We start from the raw sequence: 23,017 nt of genomic DNA, 5'->3' as shown, positions 1-23,017 counted from the left end.
ATCTATATAAAATGATTGGATTTGATTGCTGCCCAGCAGAGGAAAGCTGCGTAGGCAGTAATACACCATAAACTCTTACAGGGCCTGCCACTTAGCATTCAATTGTAAAATATCAAGTACCTACTATATGCAATGCTTTGCGAATGGAAAGTGAACAGGCGACTTGATCTGCTGATTTAAGTCTGGAAGTCTGATCTTCCCCCCCCGCCAACCCCCCCCCCCCCCCCGGTTCCTTGGGTATGAAATCTAACCGCAGGATTTTCACACAGGTGCTGGCAGGCGTTTCTCCGCAGGGGTCTCTATCCGTGACCGTTGGGCTTACCCGCCTTGCACAGTCTAGGCAGTGCACGCACTCGGCACACACCGGCCCCTACGTGATCGCAGCTCCGGTGACTCTAGATTCCCTTTCAAAGACGAACTCCTTTCCGAGGTGAGGAGCCCCGCAGCCGCGCCTGGTTTTATGTGGGTCGAGGTTTCCAGTCCTATCCGGCCCCAAGCCGTACCCGCCTAGCCGCGACCGGCGGGCAGCACCACGGGCTACTGCCCCGCGCAGCGGCGGGCCGACCCCGCCCTCCCCGCGTCTCTGGGCGCCCGAGGGGGCGGGGCCGGACGCGCGCCGCCAGTGACGCCGCCCGCGCACGCCCAGGCGCCTGCCGATTGGCCGCTGGAGCCAGAGTTCCTCCCGCGGAGCGCACCTCCCCCCAGATTTCCCGCCAGCAGGCCCCGCGCGGTAGATGCCTTGCCTCTAGTGGCTCGGTCCGACAGAGCAGTTGAGCCTCGGCCTCTGTGGCTATGTCGCGACAGAGCACGCTGTATAGCTTCTTCCCTAAATCTCCGGCCGTGAATAATGCCAACAAAGCCTCCGTCAGAGCCTCAAGTGGAAGCAGCGCCGCCGCCGCTGCCACCGGGGCCTCCCCTTCCCCAGGCGGGGATGCGGCCTGGAACGAGGCCGGGCCTGAGCCCCTAGCGGGTACCACGTCGCGGACCGAGGCCAGGAACCTCAACGGAGGGCTGCGGAAGTCGGCATCCCCTGCGATCCCCGCCAGGTAGCGGCGTAGGGGGGGTGCAGGGAGGTGGCCTCGCGGGGTTAGGGTTGCGCGTCCAAGCCCTGGGCTCGGAGGAGGTGGGGCTGCTTGAAAGAGTGCAGGGAGCATTGGGGGTGTAGCTTGTAAACAGGGTGCGAGGAAATCAGCCGTGCAAGGAGAGGGGGTTGGCGGGGAGGGGAGGACGCACTTAGTTCGGAGGTGGAGGTGGAGGAGAAGTCGGCCAGGTGCGGGAGGAGTGGAAGGTGCTTGGAGTAGGGAGGAGAAAGGGGAGAAGGGAGTACTGGGGGGTGGGGCGGGAAGAGAAAAGAGCTGGCCTGCGCGGCGCGCGATGCGCCCTCTGGGCGAGGGAGGGGTGGCGCCTGCCCCGGGCGGGGGAGGGGTGGCAGGAAGGAGGAATGCCCGAGGCAGGGATGGACGCCGGGAACTAGCAGGTTATGGGGGCGCGGCGTGCTTCGAGTGGGATATCCGGAGGATGTTCCCCCATCAGAGCCGGGATGGTCCATTTCGAACCCGCTAGTTGCTCGAGGAACACCCTCGATGTTTGGATTAGAACCTCGGATGCGAAGCCTCTGGCGGGGAGGGTGTGTAGGCTCTTGGGGTGGGTGAGTGTTACCTTTTGCGGTAATCTTGGGGCCTCCCTGGCGGCTCAGATGGTGAAGAATCTGCCGGCAATGCGGGAGACCCCGGGTTTATCCTTGAATCGGGAAGATCCCCTAGAGAAGCGAATGGATACCCACTCCATTATTCTTGCCTGGAGAATTCCATGGACAGAGGAGCCTGGTGGGCTACAGTCCTTGGAGTTGCAAAAAGTCAAGACTCTATTGAGCGACTAACATTGAGGGGGTGGACGGCAAGTTTAGAGCGCGGGGGTGTGTCAGCTGGTAATCCAAGGGGCCTGATTGGTTCGAGTTAGGATTGCAGGGGCGGGGAGCAGAAAGTGCGAGGACCAAGCTGGGTCAACATGTAGATAGATTGCGTATGCATCAAAACAGATGGAAAGCTTAATGTTAATTTTGACACCTGGAAGTATTACGCAAATTGAAAATAATATTAGTTTAAGAAATAGTGCTTTTTTTTTTTTTTTTTTGCCTCACCAGGGAAGCTCTCGGGATTAAGTTCAGGGACCAGGGATTGAACTTGGGCCACGGCAGTGACAGCGCGGAATCCTAACCACTAGACCAAAGCCATCCCCGAAATAGTGCATCTTTTGTTGGGGATTTCAGGGGAGGATGGGGGACTGTTAATTTTTTTTCCTGAATTGAGAGTCCCCAAAAGCCTTGATAGGGCTCTGGGAGAGAGATACGAACGTGATAAAGGGGAAGCCTGCCCGGCGGTGCCTTCCTCTCCTAGGGAGTTTGGTGGTGTTTCAGGGTTTGGCTGGTCTTTGTTGAAGTAGTGGGCGACATTTTGAAAAGCTCGCACTTATTGTGTCCTATGTATTGTATTCGGCATACAGTGTAATGGCAGCCGTCTGAAAGGGTGAAATAGTGGTACCGAAAAAAAACCACATTCAAAATCAGAGAGCTGAGTAGTTGATTTAGAATGTCTTGCGTTTTAGGCGTCCCACAGATTTTTCAAAGTGCAGCTGTAATTACAGTGTTACCTTCCTCCAAGCGACCCTCTCAGGAAGTTTATGTAGTTGCCCGAAAAGTGGCAGGATTTGCCACCCCAGAATGTGCCTCTGGCACAGAGGTTATTTTGAGCTGAGTATTTTTTGAGAAGGGCAAGATGGGGGAGAAGCTCTGAGAACAGTAGAAGTTATTCTTCTGTAAGGGAAATTTACATTTAAAAGGGAAATCTCCATTTGTAAGGATGCCTGCCTCTCTGTACTAAGAAGAGAAGGGAGATTCTATAGGGCCTGAACTGAAATCTTAATAACAAACATATCCTTGGTTTTTGTTCTTTTCTTGGTGACCTCCCTGATCTCCCTCCCTGGCCCCCTATCTTTCCTTTGTCTATAGCTGAAATCAGTGGTTTAAGGTGGTACCCTGGGCCATCTCCAGGAGTGTTACTCAGTTTCCCTTTGTATTTCTCAGCCAAGAACTCAGATGGGTAGACGGAAAAATACTGTCCCTGGGAGGTGGGATGAATTGTGAGATTGGGATTGATGTGTATGGACACTGTTGATACTATGCGTAAAACAGATAACTAATGAGAACCTACTGTATAGCTCAGGAAACTCAGTGCTCTGTGGTGACCTAAATGGGAAGGAAATCTAAAAAAGGATTATATGTATAAGTATAGCTGATTTACTTAGCTGTACAGCACAAACTAACACAACATTGTAAATCAATTATACTCCAGTGAAAATTAAATATTTTTCCAAAATAATTTTTTTCCTTCCCTACATGGGCATCCTCTGTAACGGATGCATGGTAAGAGATGTACAAAGCGTTAACGTTCACCTAAACTTGAATTTGATTCTTCCTGCATCCATTCTAAATGAATAGAATTATTTGTTGTATGGTTGTGCTTTATATTTTGAATAGCATATGCAGGTTTTTTTTTTTTTCTTTTGAGGTCTGAATTTTAGAAACTCATAAAAGACTTATAAAAGAATAATATTGTTTACATTTGACCACCTGCTCTATAGGACTGCTTTCAGGGTATTCAAGAAAAATGGGCATTTGATTCTAGGTTTCTAAAGAACTCTCCATTCATTAGATAGATTTGGCCTTCACTTAACAAATGTTAACGTACCTCCTCTGGCAGGCACAGAGGTGTTGTGGAACCTGGATACAAGAGTGAACAGGACAAGAGAAAAGGCAGTTTTAGAGCAGGAGCAGAGCCAGTGAGCTCTGTTCACTCTGGGGGGAGGATAGGGTATGTATGGGTCTGGGTAGGCTTTCAGCTCTAAGGCTGAGACCAGAGGGTAGATAAGTAGAAGTTAGCTCAGCTTCTGTAGAGGTGAGGTGGTTTTAGGAAGCTGATGCAGGAAAAGGAAGGTCCTGCAAATTGAGAATGAAGACAGGAGGCCGGAGCCTTAGGTATGAGGAGATCCAGTCTCTGCTGATGGGCAACAAAAACATTTGGACTTTTCCTAGGGGTCAGTTGAAAGAAGTTGAACATCTTTCAGTGGTCATTTGTCATTTAGTTTACTCTTGTGCACCACTGTTAAAAGTGTTTTGTCTTTTTTTTCTTTCATTCCCCTAGTATCTTTGTCAGGTGTGATGCAAAAGTCTTTTTTTCACCTGGGTTGAGAACGAGGAAGCAGTTGAGGTGACATCAGTTTGAGTAAATGGCTGCAGGATGTATGTCTATGCACTCTGGGCCTGCTTCTCAGTATTCCATTTCTTCTATAGCCTTTTTTTTTTTAAAATTTAAGTCTTTATTGAATTTATTGCTATATTGCTTCTGTTTTATGCCAGGAGCCAGCACAGGCCATCCCACCCATGACAAGGTCATGTGGAAGAGAACTGTTAAGCAAGGCTTCAGGACTCGAGGGGCTCCCTAGACCGGCTCGAGCATCTACTCCCAAACCAGAATCTGTCTGTCTTACTATTTTGTGCCTTTCACCAACTCTTCTGACATACAGGGGGCTATCCTCGACCACCTTTCTCTGGAGAAAATCAACTTAGGGCTCTAGCTAATAAGTCTCCTGGACATGAGAGGAAAATTTCAATTCAGACCCCCTCTGTTAGCATTCTAGCTTGCTTGGCAGGTTTATCCAGACTCTTGCAGCTACGCATATGATTGTTCACAGCCTCCCAACTGTGAGAGGCACGGGAAGCCTAAAACATAGAGCCTTTCAAAGAGTTAAAAGTTATTAGAGTAGTGCTGGTGTAGGATTTCATTATTGGGCCAATGCTTGTTGCTAAGTTCCCATATCTCTTATCCACTGTGCACCTGGGAGTGCATTAGTTAACATAGTTGGAATGTAAGAAAAACAAGTGTAGCCTTGAATTTAACCACATCAGACCTTTGAGCTAATTGGTTCTTTCTTGTAACTCACTGCACCTTTGCTCTGTGAGAAATGTAACTCTGTTTAGCATTTTCTGAGGCTGACATAGATTAGAACTATAAAGAAAAAAACACTTTGAGGGAAAATAAGTTTTCTGGTTGAGCAGCCTTTATCAAAAGAGGGTCATAAAATGTCCACAGGCCTCCAAGGCCAGAAGATAATGTACACAGCATCATCTGTGGGAAAGGTTTGCAGAAAAAAATCCTGATTTCGATAAGGGCAAAATGGAATGCTGGAATGTTTGGGCTGACTCTGTATGACCTTGCATCTTTCATTTCCCTCTATGTACAAGTTGAGGTATAAAAGTCCCTTCTGAAAATAAAGTAATGGGCTGCGCTTGAAGAAGCTTGGTCACCCCGTGTCTCTCTCTTTTTTTTTTTCCTTTCTCTCTCTTACTCTCTTGTTCAGGCTGATCCCTTGGAGCATAGAGGCTCCCTGCGTTCACTTATCTTCCCAGGTTTCTAAGACCTGAACGGGAGACGTTCTGTGTCTTCACTCGCTCGGGAGACCGGGAGGGCACCTGTGGCCTCCGTGAACAGGCCAAGCTCCTTGTCTCGGGGCTTTATTGGCTTCCTGTGTAAACCAAGGAATATCAGCCTCTTTCTCTCCTCTGTTCGTTTCTCATTCATTCATTCGCCAACGCCGTTTCTCCTTCGGGTTCCCCTGGATTCTGCGGGGGCTGGACCCGGACAGTTTTATGTTTTGGTATTTTGGCCAGGAGGCCTGTGGTTAGCTCCCACACGGGGGATGGAAACCACACCCCCTGCATCAAAAGGTGAAATTTCTACCACTGGACCACTAGGGAAGTCCCCTCTAGCTTATTAAGACAATTGAAAGAGCTGTGAGCAAGGCTTCCGACTATGTAAATCTGGCTTTTTAAAGCAAATCTTAGCTGGTTTGTTTTTTTTGCAATCTCATTTCAATAATTATCTGTTGATTATGAGAAATGAGGACAGTAAAAAATTTTAAGTGTGTGCCTTGTATTCATTTATAGGAGTGGTGTGTCAGACCATGACAAGGTTTTTTTTTTCCCCCAAGAGCCTTTAGTTAAAGGTAACAATCTGCCCTAGTTGTAGGTGCCTTTCCTTTTACTTTTCATACAATTAAATCTATTTATAGTAATATATTCTGAATAATATCACACTTAATATAATAATATTAGTTTTTGTAAGAAAAGAATTCAGGCTTTTAAAAAAGTATCATGGTGGACTTGGTTTCACAGACTTAATTTGATTTAATCGATATAACTAAAAAGGTGCTGAACTTGTCATAATAATTTGGCCAGCAGGAGCCTCTTTTAAGCTGGGCATTTATAACTTTTTAACATTATCTCAGAACTTTTCATTCTGATGATGATTATTAGTTGTCCCTGCTCCTTGAGCTGCTTTCCGAAGAGCCCTAATGTTAGTTTCTTTATAGGCTTCTTTTCTAATAATATTTAGGAAATTGTTTTAGAGGCCAGTTTGGATGATAATTTATATGGTTGTCCTAGACCTCATGCATAAGTGTTAGATGCCATAGTTATCCAAGCCGAAGGAAGGAAAACCAGGTGAAGGGCAGAGAGGTGCAGGTCGATGGGTAGGTGTGATGGGAGCCCTTGGTAATAATTTCTCTGGTTACTTCTGTTTTCTCATTAGCTATTTGAGGGTAGGGGAATTCTACTCTAACGGTCTACGTTGAGAAGTAGATACAAACACTGATAGCTGGCTTGAGAGTATGTTCACCTTTGTGAAACTTGTGTTTATATACACAAATTCTTTTTACACATAGCCAGTCTAACTTTTATTGTTTATAGGAGCAAATTCTAGCATTGCTTTTGTATCTACTAATGCTGTTTTAAAAAGTAGACAGAAATGTTGCTTATAAATTTGGGGTACAACTAATAATCGACACCAAGGTAATGGGCTAAAGAGGGAACAAAAATAACGGCATTTTTTTAAGCAAAAGTGTAAAGATTTGTTCATATATATTTAGCTTTATTAAGTCATTTCTTATTTTTAGTTGTATGACATTGTGTTTTAGTTGTATGTTTTACACTTGTTTTTCTGAGCTGTCACCTTTCCTCTTACCTTTTTAAAGCTGTCTTTAAAAATCCCAAGGATATCAAACATTTGAGATATATTATCATTTTAAAAACAAGGGAATTCCCAGGCTGTCCAGTGGTCAGGACTCCACATTCTCACTGCCAAGGGCCCAGTGTGGTCCTTTCTCAGGTAACTAAAATCCCAAAAAGGTGTGTGGCACAGCCAGAAAACAAAAACCACTTGTGAAATCATAGTTGAATCATATTTGTAAAGTAGGCTGCTGGAGTCTGGCTCCAGCAGCCAGGGAATCAGCCTGAAGGGATGGGCAGGGTCAGCAAGTATCCATGCAGCCTCTCATTCGTATTTCTTGGACTGCATATTTATTTCAAGCTGAAGATTCTCTTTTATACTTTTACAAAAGCATTAGGTCAGAGGTTTGACATTTTCAGTTCCCACTGACCCAGATTTGTTGTCTCCATAAATCATTGTTGCCCCTCAACAGGAGTTCTGCCTCAGCAATTCTCTTATCTACTTCTTCTCATGTGTCCTTGTGAATACATTGTAACTCATGCTAATGTCTGGGCTGCATACTGTATTCCTCAGTTTATTTCTTATCTTTATAAATCCTGTTTGCTCTAGTATCCTGAGCTCACTTTCTCTAAAAAGGCTTCTAACCACTAATATCTCCAAAATTCCTAATCTCTATAAGCTAGAGTAAAATATGCTAACATTACAACATTCCTTAAATCTTTAGCTTCTAACTATTTTAATTATTCCTAAGCTCTAAATTCAGCAAACTCCTTTGCCATAAACATTTCCCTCACAAATAGGTTTTAGATAGCAATCCTTCCCATGGCCTCAAGCTGTGCTCATCCTGGAACACTCTTTTGTACAGGTCCTTGAAGAATGTCAGTGATTAGCTTTATGAATTATTCTCTGAGCACAGCTGCAGAAGGCTTTGTGCCTTCTTATGCTCCTCTCAAGAACAATAAGCACCTTAGTATTCTTTTCCGTCAACTCAGCGGAGGAGAGGAAAAAACAAGTCAGAATCACAAGGCCTAACTCCTTCATCCTGGGTCCGTGCCTGCGGGACAAGGAGAGGGAATTGGGGTCGTGCCTCCATTTTGTCAGTAATGCCTAACGTGGCTCCCGACAGTAGGCTAATTTATAGGCTAATTCCTGTATTTATTTTGGGATTTCACACTGGACTCCAAGAAGAACCCATTCTACATTGTAAAGTGACTTTTTGGCCTAGATGTTTTCAGATTGGATTTGCATTGCATAGGGTTTGATGATCCTTGTTAATACTTAACACAGTCCTAGTTATTTGAAAAGAGAAAGGTATTGTCAGGAAATGGAGCCAAATGTTAAAATACAGTAAAGTCTGAATCTGACTGTTAAATAAAGTTTCAAGTAGAGCCATTTGTATCCATCTTTGATTTTATAAGGTTCTCTGGCTCTTTAAGGATCAATGTATGAAAAATAGCAGATAATCAAATTATAGTACATTCCACTGTGATCCCATGCTTAAGTTACAGTTACATATTTTAAAATATGGTATTAGTATTGATAAAAATCTGAATATTTGCATGGATTAAAATTTATGTTCCTTTTATTTTGATATTCTGTGGAGACTGCACAACTACTAGAGATAAAAATTTTAAATTACCTTTAAAGACTTTGTTTGCACTTAGAAAGTAGATTAAAAAGAATTTTTTTCTGAAAAGCCTTTTAACATTGGGGAAACTATCCTTTTTTTTTTTTTAACTACATTTTTAGTCTTAGCATTTAGAGTGTACTTCCACTTCTTTTTTTTGGCTGCTCCAGGTAGTGAAGGCTTTGTGTCCTAACCACTGGACTACCAGGGAATCCATTCTGCCCACGCCTCCCCCCACCCAGCCCAATTCCTAACAGCAGAGTTAAGTTATACATAAGATTCTATAAGTTTATGTTTAGGGTGAGGTGATGTTGAAAAACAATTTTGTTTTTAAACAATTCAGTTTATGATGGCATTTTAGCTTTACAGATCTGATGATTGTAATTAGCTTTTTCTGTGTTTCTTCCTCTAGTGAGGATGCACATTTATTTGCCTTTCAAATAAATTTAAAGACATTAAATTTTAAAAGTTCTTTATTTATTTACTTATGGCTGTGCTGTCGTTGCTGTGAAGGCTTTTCTTTAGTTGCGGCAAGCAGGGGCCCCTCTAGGTGCACTGTGTGCCGGCTTCTCGTTGCTGTGGCTTCTCCTGCTGCAGAGCACGGGCTCCGGGCAGTCGGCTTCAGTAGTTGCAGCTCCCAGGCAGGTTCTAGTGCATAGGCTCAGCAGCTCTGCACAGGTTTAGTTGCTCCACCCCATGTGGGATCTTCCCAGTTCAGGGCTCGAACCCGTGTCCGCTGCACTGGTAGGCGGATTCTTTGCCACTGAGCCACCAGAGAAGCCCTAAAGACATTGCATTTTCAAGTTGGTTGCTTGGAAAGGATGCTTTGTCAATTTGAAACCTTTGAACACCATTTTACAATTTGTTGTACAGTTTGTTCACTTTTATACAAATGACAGTTTTAAGGTAACAGTCTTAGAGAAAAAGCTCAAATTTCCTTTGAAAAAAACTATATTAACTTAGTACTGTTAAAGGTATAGAACTCAAAGTTTTTTCTCCCATGGCTTGGGCTTGAGCTGGAAACTTGAGTTACTCTTCATTGAGGATAGACAGGAACTTTCAGGAGGGAAGTGTGGCCATCTCATATTTTTTGCTTAAGAATTTTGATCTACATATTCAGTTTCTAAGACACCTGAGATGCTTGCAAGTGCTTTGTTTCTTCACTCGAGATAAAACAGAATTGTTAGTTTTGGGGCATCCTGATCCCTTGAACTGCAAATGTGCCACCAAGATGTTCATTCTTGTCAAAGTCTCTGATGGGCTAACTCTTTTCTAAAGAATGTGTAACTTTTAGAGACATGGATGTAATGAAATCGCTACTGTTGAATTAGCCGTACCTTAGTCCTTACCCTCACATGGGCGAGGAAAACAGTCTTCACTTTTACAGAGCACTAACACTTTGTATGAAAGTGAAAGAGGAGCGTGAAAAAGTTGGCTTAAAACTCAACATTCAGAAAACTAAGATCATGGCATCCGGTCCTATCACTTCATGGCAAATAGATGGGGAAACAGTGGAAACAGTGTCAGACTTTATTTTTTGGGGGCTCTGCAGATGGTGACTGCAACCATGAAATTAAAAGATATTTGCTCCTTGGAAGAAAAGCTATGACCAAGCTAGATAGCACATTAAAAAGCAGAGACCTTACTTTGCCAACAAATGTCCATCTAGTCAAAGCCATGGTTTTTCCAGTAGTCATGTATGGATGTGAGAGTTGGACTATAAAGAAAGCTGAGTGCCAAAGAATTGGTGCTTTTGAACTGTGGTGTTGGAGAAGATTCTTGAGAGTCCCTTGGACAGCTAGGAGATCCAACCAATCCATCCTAAAGGAAATCAGTTCTGAATATTCATTGGAAGGACTGATGCTGGAGCTGAAAGTCCAGTACTTTGGCCACCTGATGTGAAGAACTGACTCATTTGAAAAGACCCTGATGCTGGAAAGATTGAAGGCAGGAGGAGAAGGTGACGACAGAGGATGAGATGGCTGGATGGCATCACCAACTCAATGGATATGAGTTTGAGCAAGCTCGGGGAGTTGGTGATGAACAGGGAGGCCTGCAGTGTTGCAGTCCATGGGGTTGCAAAGAGTCAGACATGACTGAGCAGCTGAACACTTTGTAATCTTGACTCCATTCTAGCAACCTGACTCCATTTTGGCCAGCATGAGCTCACCTAGGGGAGGAACTGCTTCAAACTAGCCAGTGATGAGTTAAGGCTTCTTGATGTACACACGAAATTTCATCTCTTAAGGGATGAAGGGCAGCCAGGCTGGACTGATGAGTATCCCTACTGGTCCCCCTGTAGAAAAGTCGACTTTGGCCAACAGTTTGTAGTCTGATGTCTGAAGGTTTTACAGCCAGAAATATGCTTCCTGTGAGGAGACATGTTCATTGGCATAACATGTATTTGCTCTCTGGTCAGTCTTCTAGAAGTTACTGTCATAGAGTTCAGACTCGGTTCTGATAGTGTATTTATATATGGACAAAGGTTATGTCCTTCTTTTAGCAACAGAAAAGGGTACAGATATAGGGTACTCTCAGGACCTAACTAACATACAAGGAAAGCTTGTGGTTTCCTGATCCCAGTGTGATAGACTTTGTGGTTAAGTGGTTGCCCGGCTAAGTTAAGGGAAAGCCTGCTTGACAGTTCCACACAGTTCATTTGTCTCCTCTTAACAAATGGTTATGTTAGTAATGAGGAAACACTTAAGATCCCTGAATTGTGCAGACACAGCTCCCTGTTTGAAGATGACCCCTTTGGTGTTTGACAGCAATAATTATAAACTCATGCTGGTCACTACAGTTTTCTAAGTTGAAAGAACATGTACTTTAAAGGCCCTGGATGTAAGCACCAGCTGAAGCCATCTTCTGGTTTCTGTCTAGCATAGGGATTTCCACATCCACATTTTTTGAAGAAAGAAATAACTTCAGTTTTATGATTGAGCCTGATTAAGGTGGCCTCAATTGATTATTCTAAAATGTCTGAAATATTCTCTTTTGTAATGTACTTATTTTACATTTGTCCTTATTCAGTGAAAACCTTTAAGGAGGCTTAGAACATCATGGTATATAGTACTGGAGCAGGGTTTATCAATTGTTGTGGCCTCTGTATCACTGAGGGACTCTTGTATAATTCTTGTATAATTCTCCCTTTCTCAGGAAATCTTCAGGGCTAAGTTAGTTTTTGTGAAGATTTGATCTCCTGTTGATTCTGTAGGTTTATTTATACAACTATTTATGTACACAACTATTTTGGGCACATTACATACTTACCTCTTAAGTTTTCCCACAAAACTAGATTTTTAGGGATGGGCTAGGGGTATTAGTCTGCTAGCTTTTGGGGTATTTGGAATACACTGGAGCAAAGTTTTAATGAAATAATTTTTAATGTAAGTATAGCAAATTTGCCTAGGCATTATGCTTGGTATTTTATTAATACTTTGGGTCAGATCCTGTTCCTAATGTGTACATGTGGTAGTACAGGTGTTATAATTTGAATCACATGTACAATGAGTTTGTCTTTTTCCTGCTATTACTAGTCTATCAGAATTCTGCCAGTTTTTAAACCTTGAATAATTCTGAGATAATTTCTAACTTTAATACCATTACATTTGTGTTGTCTTGTGATATTTGCTTATGATTTTAAAAATGCCTTGAAAATTTGATTTTAAAAAGTCATTAATTTTAGAATTTTTGTACCTGAATATTAATGCCAGAAAATTTCAAAGGTGTCTTAAGATACCTTCCTTAGAACTGCTTGTTTGTAGTAATTGCCTTTAATGTAACTTAACAAAATATTAACCAAATTATGTATTTTCTCTTGGCAGCAGTTCTTGTGACTTCTCACCAGGTGATTTGGTTTGGGCCAAGATGGAGGGTTACCCTTGGTGGCCTTGCCTGGTTTACAACCACCCTTTTGATGGAACATTCATCCGTGAGAAAGGAAAGTCTGCCCGAGTTCATGTACAGTTTTTTGATGACAGCCCAACTCGGGGCTGGGTTAGCAGAAGGCTATTAAAGCCATATACAGGTAAGAGATTTACTTTGCAGGTTGGGTATGTTTGTAAGATAGAGCCCATGCACATGTGAGTCTGAATGTTGGTGTCTCCTACACAGTGGATTTAAGCATATTTTACTCCAGTAAATTTTAGGAGCAGGTGTGGTAAAAGCTTCTAGCATGGGAAAAGCATAAGATGTAGCTGATCTTCGGAGAGTTTGTAGTGTGGAGTTGTATTTTTATTTCTGTCCTTCTGAGTGACTTACAGCAATATCAAACCCTTAAAGGAAAAATGATTTCATGATTGGATCTCGTGATGGGTGACAATGCCAGATTCAGACATGAAAAAAAAAAAATTCAGTGTTCCTATCTTAAAAGGTTCCAAAAGGGAGACAATGTAGCCAATATACAGAACATCTAGATCAGAGACATGCTCTAGGAAGGTGGAGAAGCATGCGACCTCTGCTTCAAAGTGCTCACCTTAGGAGCACATCTGAGTCGAGCGTCACATCAGAAGCTAGACTTCTGGACCCTTGACTCACTCTCCCCAGGCCCAGCCTTACTTATCACAGAATTGGCAGTCCTGCATGTGTGCTTTCACCTGGGCTGGCTGTACTGTCAGTCTCCTGCAGGGCATGCGCAGTGTGACTGCAGCGTGCATGTTATCCTGTGCAAGCACAGGCTTTTCCATTATCTTCAGACTGCTGGCTAGGACATTGCTGAACTCAGTATCTTGGAATCAGAACAGTGGTCAGTTTCCCAGAAGCCTGGGAATCATGCCCTTTTGGTCGTATCGCTCCTCATCCTGCAGGGCAGATAGGCCAGTGTAGAAATCTGATGTGCAGGGTGAGGACAGAGTAAGAGAATTTACTTCAGTTTTCTTCATTAATTTGCTGTGTAATCTTGGCCAAAGTAACTTCTGTTTGCTTATATGCAAGTTGGACCAGATGATAAATGAGGTCTTTTTCCAGGACTAATTTTGAGATGCTAAACCAAGCCTTGGCAAAAGATGACTAAAAAGAGATCAAAAAAGTTTACTTTTATGTTGTAATTATTTTATAAAGTCACCGATGTGCCTGTTGCTCTTTGCCCTTTAAATTTCCAAAATGTTGCAAAACGTATATGTGAATAAATCTGCAAAGAGGTGTGCATGAAAACAGTAGGCCTTTGGCGGGGGCGGTGGTCTTAGGGTTGTAGTTTGCATTCGAGGTTTTGGGGAGTGGTAGTGATACTACATTGGCGGGGTGAGCACAGCTGTAACAGGTACTTTGGGAAAGTTCAGAGCCATTCTTAATGATTTTGACTGTTGCAGTTTGTAGTTTTGGTGCAGCTCTTTAGAGAAATAAGAAATTGCAGCTTTGTTTTAGGCAGCTCATAAAAGTTGCTAATTCCATGGAAATTTAGGATGTCCCATCAGTTTTAGTATACTGAAAGAAGGGAGTAATGTAATGTTTGGATCTGTTAGACAAATTCAGGTTTTTTTTTGCAGCTGTTACATTCAGATAGAAGAAGAGAACATTCCTAGTTAGGCCTCTTGGAAAAGAACTAAAACAATTCTGTACCATTATAATTGTCTGTATCTAACCTTTTGCTCAGTGGATGGACATGTCATTTAATACTGTAGCTCTTTGAAATGAAATGAATAAAGGAAAAGTTTTACTTTAAAACAGAACAAGACATTTTTGATGCAACTGTTTTGAAAAAACTTTGAGGTCTGTACTGGGTTATTATCCTCCTAAAATTTAGGGTTCCTTAGAGTAGGATTTAAAAAAAAAATCTGTCTTATCTGCCTTGGGAACAAACTTACTGTTAATGTCATTGCTTTATTTAAGTGACAGTGTAGTTTTTGCCTTCCTTAAGCAATGTTTTTTTAAAAAGGGTCTCAAATCTCCTTTACATCTTATGCCTCACCGGAAGAGGTGTGATTTTAGGGTCCACAGTCTGAGGTCTTTCTGGAAGAGACAGTGGTCCTGGGTGAACCAACAATTAAGGTAACTTACAGGAGGTAAAATAGGTAATTCCAGTTTCACTGATAGTTTTACCCTGAAAATTCTTTCTGTGAAGGCTTTATTGATCTTATTTATATCAATCAAAAATAATGGGACATTAAAAATTACACCTGAAGGGCTTCCCTGGCCGCCTAGTGATTAAGACTGCACTTCCATTCAGGGGAACAGGTTCCATCCCTGGTCGGGGAACTAAGATCCCATGTGCCTTTGGCAAAACAAAACAAAACATGGTTATCATTCTTGTTCCTTCAGGCAAGTGTTATACGTTGAGCCAAATGTCCAGCCAACTGTTCTTATTTATAAATAAATACATGTGTGTTTTTTAGGTTCACATTCAAAGGAAGCCCAGAAAGGAGGTCATTTTTACAGTGCAAAGCCTGAAATACACAGAGCAATGCAACGTGCAGATGAAGCCTTGAATAAAGACAAGATTAAGAGGCTTGAGTTGGCAGTGTGTGATGAGCCCTCAGAGCCAGAGGAGGAAGAAGAGACGGAGGTGGGACACTGCTAACAGGCAGTTGTTACTATTGTTGGGAAAATGTTAAAAAGTAGGGAGGGACATATTAGAGTGGTAATTTCCTATTTATTTCAGTTCAGTTGCTCAGTCATATTCAACTCTTTGCAGCCCCGTGGACTGCAGCACACCAGGCATCCCTGTCCATCACCAACTCCCGGAGCTTGTGTGTGTATATATATACACACACACACACACCCAAATATATATAAATGTATTTTATTTGGTACTTAAACACACATACTTTCTTACACCTCTGGTCATAATTCAATTACTTAGAATCCTCAGCAGTCTAGCACCCTTTTTTACTTAAGTTCTCAAGTCTGCTGGAAACACACATGCTTATACCCTTTTGGTAACCAGTATAGAGAGCTAGGGACAGTGAGGACATGGTGATAAAATTGATTGTGGTGTCTGATAGTAACCTTCTGTATGAGGGTGTGGAAATTATCCAGTTTTATGTTCTAATACTTTTTTTGTTGTACTTTAGATTGGTAAGAAAAGGTTGAAAGACAACCTTGGTTTCAAATATTAATGGTCACTTTGAGTGAATTAAATCTTAAATGAACAAATAGTTGGTATACTTAAACATTATTTTCTAATTTAGTAAATTAATGAGATGTGCTTAAACAGAGTCATCTATAAGCTGCTTGATTTTGTTCTATTCTATTCTATTCTATTCTATATGAGATAGGCATATAAAATACATATTTTAAGAGAAACTAGCACTTTTCTGTGGTGGTCCCAGTAGATAAAAGACTGCAATCCCAGTGCTGGGGGCCTGGGTTCGATGCTCATCGGGAACTAAGAGCCCACATACAACAACTAAGCCCGCTAAGTGCAACTAAGAACGCGCGCAGACAAAACAAAAAGAGAAAGAAATGTTTTTAATCTTATTTTTGAGGTTGAGACCAGGGATCATAACGTTAATCAGATGTTTAGATCTGGGTGGTAATGACAAATCATTTAACCTTGTAACTACTTTACATATGAGGGAGGTCTATGAGAACTGAACGTGGCTTGCTGAAAAAAAATAGAGCTGGTTTGTGGAGGAGCAAGGACTAGAACTAGAATGATTACTATTTTTTTTTTATAGTAAGGAATTTATAGAATGGTAAACTTTATATGTTCAACTGTAAGAGGAGAGATGACCCTGGAAGAAAGACAGCAAGTTTCTTCTACAGCTGTGACTGTTAACGAGGACATCACCTGTGGGTATTTTGTCATGTATGGCCATCCTTAGGACTTAATTAGTATTGAGTAGGAAAGAACTCTCATGACAGAATCACTTAATCCTGTATTGTGATATTTATATTAATTTTAGGTGAAACTGAAATTGCTATCCGTTGAGAAAGAAAAGTTTCTTATTTCTGGAGATGGGTTCTTCTCTTGATATATGAAGCTGCAGCATACTGAGAGAGATTCCCTAGCAATATTGTCATTTTTCCAAATTTTACTTTTATATTTTAAAATATTCTTTCTTTGCCTCTCAGGTAGGTGCCACTTACACATCAGATAAGAGTGAAGAGGAAAATGACATTGAGAGTGAAGAGGAAGTGAGGCCAAAGGTGCAAGGATCCAGACGAAGTAGCCGACAAATAAAAAAACGAAGGGTCATATCAGACTCTGAGAGTGACATTGGTGGCTCTGATGTGGAATTCAAGCCAGACACTAAGGAGGAAGCAAGCAGTGATGAAATAAGCAGTGGCATGGGGGACAGTGATAGTGAAGGCCTGGACACCCCTGTCAAAGTTGCTCCAAAGCGGAAGAGAATGGTAACTGGGAATGGTTCTCTCAAGAGGAAGAGTTCAAGAAAGGAAATGCCTTCAGCCACCAAACGAGCAACTGGCATTTCATCAGAAATCAAGAATACTTTGAGTGCTTTCTCTGTCCCTCAAAATCCTGAATCTCAAGCCCACATTAGTGGGGGATGCGATGACAGTAATCGCCCCACTGTCTGGTATCATGAAACCTTAGAGTGGCTTAAGGAGGAAAAGAGAAGAGATGTGCACAGGAGGCGGCCCGATCACCCAGATTTTGATGCATCCACACTCTATGTGCCCGAGGATTTCCTTAATTCCTGTACTCCTGGGATGAGGAAGTGGTGGCAGATTAAGTCTCAGAACTTTGATCTGGTCATATTTTATAAAGTGGGGAAGTTTTATGAGATGTACCACATGGATGCTCTTATTGGAGTTAGTGAACTAGGGCTGGTATTCATGAAAGGAAACTGGGCCCATTCTGGTTTCCCTGAAATTGCATTTGGCCGATACTCAGATTCCCTGGTCCAGAAGGGCTATAAAGTAGCGCGAGTAGAACAGACTGAGACCCCAGACATGATGGAGGCACGATGCCGAAAGATGGCACACACATCTAAGTATGACAGAGTGGTGATGAGGGAGATCTGTAGGGTCATTACCAAGGGCACACAGACCTACAGTGTGCTGGAGGGTGACCCCTCGGAGAATTACAGTAAGTACCTTCTCAGCCTCAAAGAGAAAGAAGAGGAGTCTTCTGGCCACACTCGCGTGTATGGAGTATGCTTTGTTGATACCTCGCTAGGGAGGTTCTTCATAGGTCAGTTTTCAGACGATCGCCATTGTTCCAGGTTTAGGACTTTAGTGGCACACTATCCTCCAGTACAAGTCTTATTTGAGAAGGGAAATCTCTCAACAGAAACGAAGATGATTCTCAAGAGTTCATTATCCTCTTCTCTTCAGGAAGGTCTGATACCGGGCTCCCAGTTTTGGGATGCAGCCAAAACTTTGAGAATTCTCCTTGAAGAAGGATATTTTACGGACAAGTTAAATGAGGACGGTGGGGTGATGCTACCCCAGGTGCTTAAAGGTATGACCTCGGAGTCAGATTCTATTGGATTGACACCAGGAGAGAAGAGTGAATTGGCCCTCTCTGCTCTTGGTGGTTGTGTCTTCTACCTCAAAAAATGCCTTATTGATCAGGAGCTTTTATCAATGGCTAATTTTGAAGAATATGTTCCCTTGGATTCTGACATGGTCCATGCTACAAGACCTGGTGCTGTCTTTACTAAAGCCAATCAACGAATGGTGCTAGATGCTGTGACATTAAGCAACTTGGAGATTTTTCTGAATGGAACAAATGGTTCTACTGAAGGGACCTTGTTAGAGAAGATTGATACTTGCCATACTCCCTTTGGTAAACGGCTCTTAAAGCAGTGGCTTTGTGCCCCACTCTGTAACCCTCATGCGATCAATGATCGCCTGGATGCCATAGAGGACCTAATGGTTGTGCCTGACAAAATCTCTGAGATTGTAGACCACCTTAAGAAGCTTCCAGACCTTGAGAGACTACTGAGTAAAATTCATAATGTTGGGTCTCCCCTTAAGAGCCAGAACCACCCAGACAGCAGGGCTATAATGTATGAAGAAACCACATACAGCAAAAAAAAGATTATTGATTTTCTTTCTGCTCTGGAAGGATTCAAAGTAATATGTAAAGTTATAGGGGTTATGGAAGAGGTCATTGATGACTTTAAGTCTAAAATCCTCAAGCAGATCCTTACTCTGCAGACAAAAAATCCTGAAGGGCGCTTTCCTGATTTGACTTCAGAACTGAACCGATGGGATACAGCCTTTGACCATGAAAAGGCTCGAAAGACTGGACTGATTACTCCCAAAGCAGGATTTGACTCTGATTATGACCAAGCTCTTGCTGACATAAGAGAAAATGAACAGAGCCTCCTGGAATACTTGGAGAAACAGCGCAGTCGAATTGGCTGTAGAACCATAGTTTACTGGGGAATTGGTAGGAATCGTTACCAGTTGGAAATTCCAGAGAATTTCATCACTCGTAATTTACCAGAAGAATATGAGTTGAAATCCACCAAAAAGGGTTGTAAACGATACTGGACCAAAACAATTGAGAAGAAGTTGGCTGATCTGATAAAAGCTGAAGAACGGAGAGACACATCATTAAAGGACTGCATGAGGCGACTATTCTATAACTTTGATAAAAATTACAAGGACTGGCAGGCTGCTGTGGAGTGCATCGCAGTTTTGGGTAAGGCTTTCAACAGGTTTGTTCCTAAAGTTAGTGATGCCCTGTGTGCCAGTTTTATATTGAAATTATAGTCCACTGGAAATTCCCTATTGACTCATAACCCTAAACTCAAATAACTGGTATATATTTTGATCAAATTCCAGTTGAATTTATAGTATTTGATAAATGTTGCTTTTTCAGCTATTTTTGAAAGGTGCATGGAACATTGTTTCCATTGCACTTTAAAAACATTTGGCGGCTCCAGGTCTTAGTTGTGGCACTTGAGATTGTTGCAGCAGTATGCAGGCTCTAGCTCCCTGACCAAGGATGAAACTTGCCCCACCTCCCCCCGGCCTGACCCCAGCACTGGGGGCATTGGGAGCACGGAGCCTTAACCAGTGAACCACCAGGGAAGTCCCAAGCTACTTTGCTATGTTAATTTAAAGCTGTCCCTTGAACTTTGTTTTACACTCTACGCACTTATTTGAAAAGATTTTAACCTTTTTCTTTTAGCCCAAGTTATCACACTTTCTTTTCTGAGTTTATTTCTTAAGAGCCCTGGTTTATGTATTTGTAATTATATAACCTCTTCAGTTTCATAAATAATTTTTTTTCTTTAAATTTCATGGCCAACTTATTTTGAAGCCTTTGCTTATTTTAGAGTTTTGAAGTTTTTTTTTCCTTTGAGGGGTTTTTTCTGTGTTTTGACAGTTTCTACTTTGAGGGGATAGATTTCTTAAGCTGAAACTAGATGTTATTTCTCATTTTAATATGAAGTAATGAAGTACTGTAACAAAGACATGTAAAACATTTAGGCTGATGACTCATTTCCAGCTAATGAATCCATTAACAAAGCAGTTTGTATACTGTGCAGTTAGAAAAATGTCACTGGAGTATCTACTTGTCTAAAGTGGAACATGCTACCTCCACTAAAAAAGCATTTCTGAAAGAAATTGGGCCTTTGTTGGTTATCTCAAAAATGATGAAGCCTCGCTTTTGTCCTCTCTTTACCAGATGTGTTATTGTGCCTGACTAACTACAGTCGAGGGGGTGATGGTCCTATGTGTCGTCCAGTAATTCTGTTGCCAGAAGAAGATACTCCTCCCTTTCTAGACCTTAAAGGATCACGCCATCCCTGCATTACGAAGACTTTTTTTGGTGATGACTTTATTCCTAATGACATTCTAATAGGCTGTGAGGAAACGGAGGAGGAAAATGGCAAAGCTTATTGTGTGCTTGTTACTGGACCAAATATGGGAGGCAAGTCTACACTTATGAGACAGGTAAAGTTACAAATGGTGGTGTTACAAAACTTTGAGTGAATTTATTACACATTTAAGCCATTGTTTCCCAAAAAGCTCATAATAGTCAGTCACTGACTTATTGGTAAGCAAAGGAATACTCCTTGAGTCATGAACTGTGTTCATTTCATTGGTCAAATATTTGCCTGATGTTAAAGGAAGTACTTCTGATTTTTATGAGCCCTGACTTTGCATCCATTTCCTTTGAACGTTAGATGTATTCATAATGAATGAAAATTACACAGATGTACATTTGTTCTTAAACTAGGTTCATTCTGGGAAACCTTAGAACCACTGCACTTGTTCATACAGGAAAGCAAATATAATTCATGACCTTTAGTTGAGTGTTGGGAACTGCTTTTAAGGAAGACAGTAAATATATTTTCCTAACCTTTTGTCAGGGGTTGGCTAGTCACTGAGCTAAACATGATTTAGATTTTGGTTTAGAAAAAAAATGTTAACAGAGACACTGGGCCCACTGGGCCCTTGACAAAAAATGTTGGCTGACCCTCTTATTCTACTGTACTGTATTATATACTTTGTACAAATTTGCTGACTGGAGAGGAGCAGTAGTGTAGTAATATGGTTTTTAACCTTTTCATTTTAAATCAAAATCATCTAGAGAACACAACAAAAAAAGTACCTGGGAGCTGGGTATATTCATCTTCTGAAATTGTTTGGTTTGCAATGGGTTCTAGGCATCAGTGGTTTTAATCCTACTGTTCAGCCAGAGTTGAGAATCACTAGTGTAGTGGGTTAGTGTATATGTTCTGAGGTTTTAAAGCCAGTTAGGCCCTTGGCCTCACTTTTCCTGCAAAAGATTGTGAAGATTGTTTTTTTAAGAGTACCTGACTTCTAGTTAATGTTCATTAGCTTGGCTTATTATCTGCCTTCTGGATATACACAGATATCTCTATCTCTATCTCTTAATATCAGTCATAAAATACTTTTTCCTCCCTCATTCACAGGCTGGCCTATTAGCTATAATGGCCCAGATGGGCTGTTACGTACCAGCTGAAGTGTGTAGGCTCACACCAATTGATAGAGTGTTTACTAGACTTGGTGCCTCAGACAGAATAATGTCAGGTGAGTTATTTTTCTACCTAAGGCTCTGTTATTTGACAATTCATTATGCAAGTTTTACATACTAGAAGTAATCTTTTTGTAAAATTTAATCTTTAGTACCACTGGGTAGTTCATAAGATTCAAATGATACACCTAAAAGATGTTTCTGCTGTTAAAAGAGGATTCTCATTTTGATCACTTTTTTTTTTTAAGGTGAAAGTACATTTTTTGTTGAATTGAGTGAAACTGCCAGTATACTTACACATGCAACAGCACACTCTCTGGTGCTTGTGGATGAATTAGGTAAGACATTAAAATTTCTAAAACATTAGTACAAAGAATTATTTTTCTGGAAAATGGTCTGAGGGACACATTTCTTAAAGAATATGAATATACCCACCTTTGTCCATAGACTCCACAGTTGGCACTAAGGTGGCAATTTCTAAATCCTGTTCGAATTTAAATTATAATACAGGAATAATTGGATAATAAGGCTAAAGTGAACTAAAAGGTTTCTGAAGCATAGTGGCACTTGAATAGTATTCCTGAACTCTTTAAGGGCTGACAAGCAGGCGTACTTCAGCTAGAGAGGGCCTGTTTACAGAGTGCTTTTGGATGTACTAAGCTGAAGTTCTGAGGCCTGTCCTTCTGGACTGTAATATGGCAGACTGTATAATATACAGTTCATGTATATTTTCACAGGAAGAGGCACTGCAACATTCGATGGGACAGCAATAGCAAATGCAGTTGTCAAAGAGCTTGCTGAGAATATAAAGTGCCGTACGTTGTTTTCTACCCACTACCATTCATTAGTTGAAGATTATTCTCAAAATATTGCAGTGCGCCTAGGACACATGGTATGTATAAATTGTTTATTCAGAAATGTCAAGTTTTTGAATGGGTCCTTCCATTGCCAGCATGTAACTTTTCTTTTTTAGGCATGCATGGTAGAAAATGAATGTGAAGATCCCAGCCAGGAGACTATTACCTTCCTCTACAAATTCATTAAAGGAGCCTGTCCTAAAAGCTATGGCTTTAATGCAGCAAGGCTTGCTAATCTTCCAGAGGAGGTTATTCAAAAGGGACATAGAAAAGCAAGAGAATTTGAGAAGATGACTCAGTCACTGCGATTATTTCGGTAACTATAACTGGATATAACTTTACCACGGGGTTTCGAAAACAGTAAAGGGGTGGATGGTGCACTGTGAAAAATGCAAACTAACTTTTTTTTTTTAATTTTAAGGGAGGTTTGTCTGGCTAGTGAAAGGTCTACTGTGGATGCTGATGCTGTCCATAAGTTGCTGACTTTGATTGAGGAATTATAGACTACATTGGAAGCTTTGAGTTCACTTTCGACAAAGGTGGTAAATTCAGACAACATTATGATCTAATAAACTTTATTTTTTAAAAATGACCATTTTTCCATTTT

At 41.6% G+C, this 23,017-nt stretch overlaps 1 protein-coding gene across 8 annotated transcripts; it reads left to right on the top strand.

Annotated features, from left to right (window-relative positions):
• Positions 1–792: 792 nt before the first annotated feature.
• MSH6 (mutS homolog 6) lies at positions 793–22,957 on the top strand. 8 transcript variants are annotated; one of them, XM_068963577.1, is made up of 10 exons: positions 793–1,046; positions 12,516–12,715; positions 15,018–15,187; positions 18,754–19,243; positions 20,237–20,505; positions 21,492–21,609; positions 21,802–21,891; positions 22,291–22,445; positions 22,527–22,726; positions 22,832–22,957. In XM_068963577.1, the coding sequence occupies exons 1-10, from the start codon at positions 793–795 to the stop codon at positions 22,911–22,913; spliced, it is 2,028 nt and encodes a 675-aa protein (XP_068819678.1). In that variant the 3' UTR covers positions 22,914–22,957. The 8 variants fall into 8 exon arrangements, with proteins under 8 accessions (XP_068819678.1, XP_068819670.1, XP_068819661.1 ...); XM_068963569.1 differs by lacking the exon at positions 18,754–19,243 and adding an exon at positions 16,699–17,677; XM_068963560.1 differs by lacking the exon at positions 18,754–19,243 and adding an exon at positions 16,699–18,379.
• The last annotated feature ends 60 nt before the right edge of the window (positions 22,958–23,017 follow it).

The sequence above is a fragment of the Capricornis sumatraensis genome, chromosome 1 (assembly GCF_032405125.1).
Source record: "Capricornis sumatraensis isolate serow.1 chromosome 1, serow.2, whole genome shotgun sequence".
NCBI lineage: Eukaryota > Metazoa > Chordata > Mammalia > Artiodactyla > Bovidae > Capricornis > Capricornis sumatraensis.
This window is presented reverse-complemented; position numbering and strand designations above follow the sequence as displayed.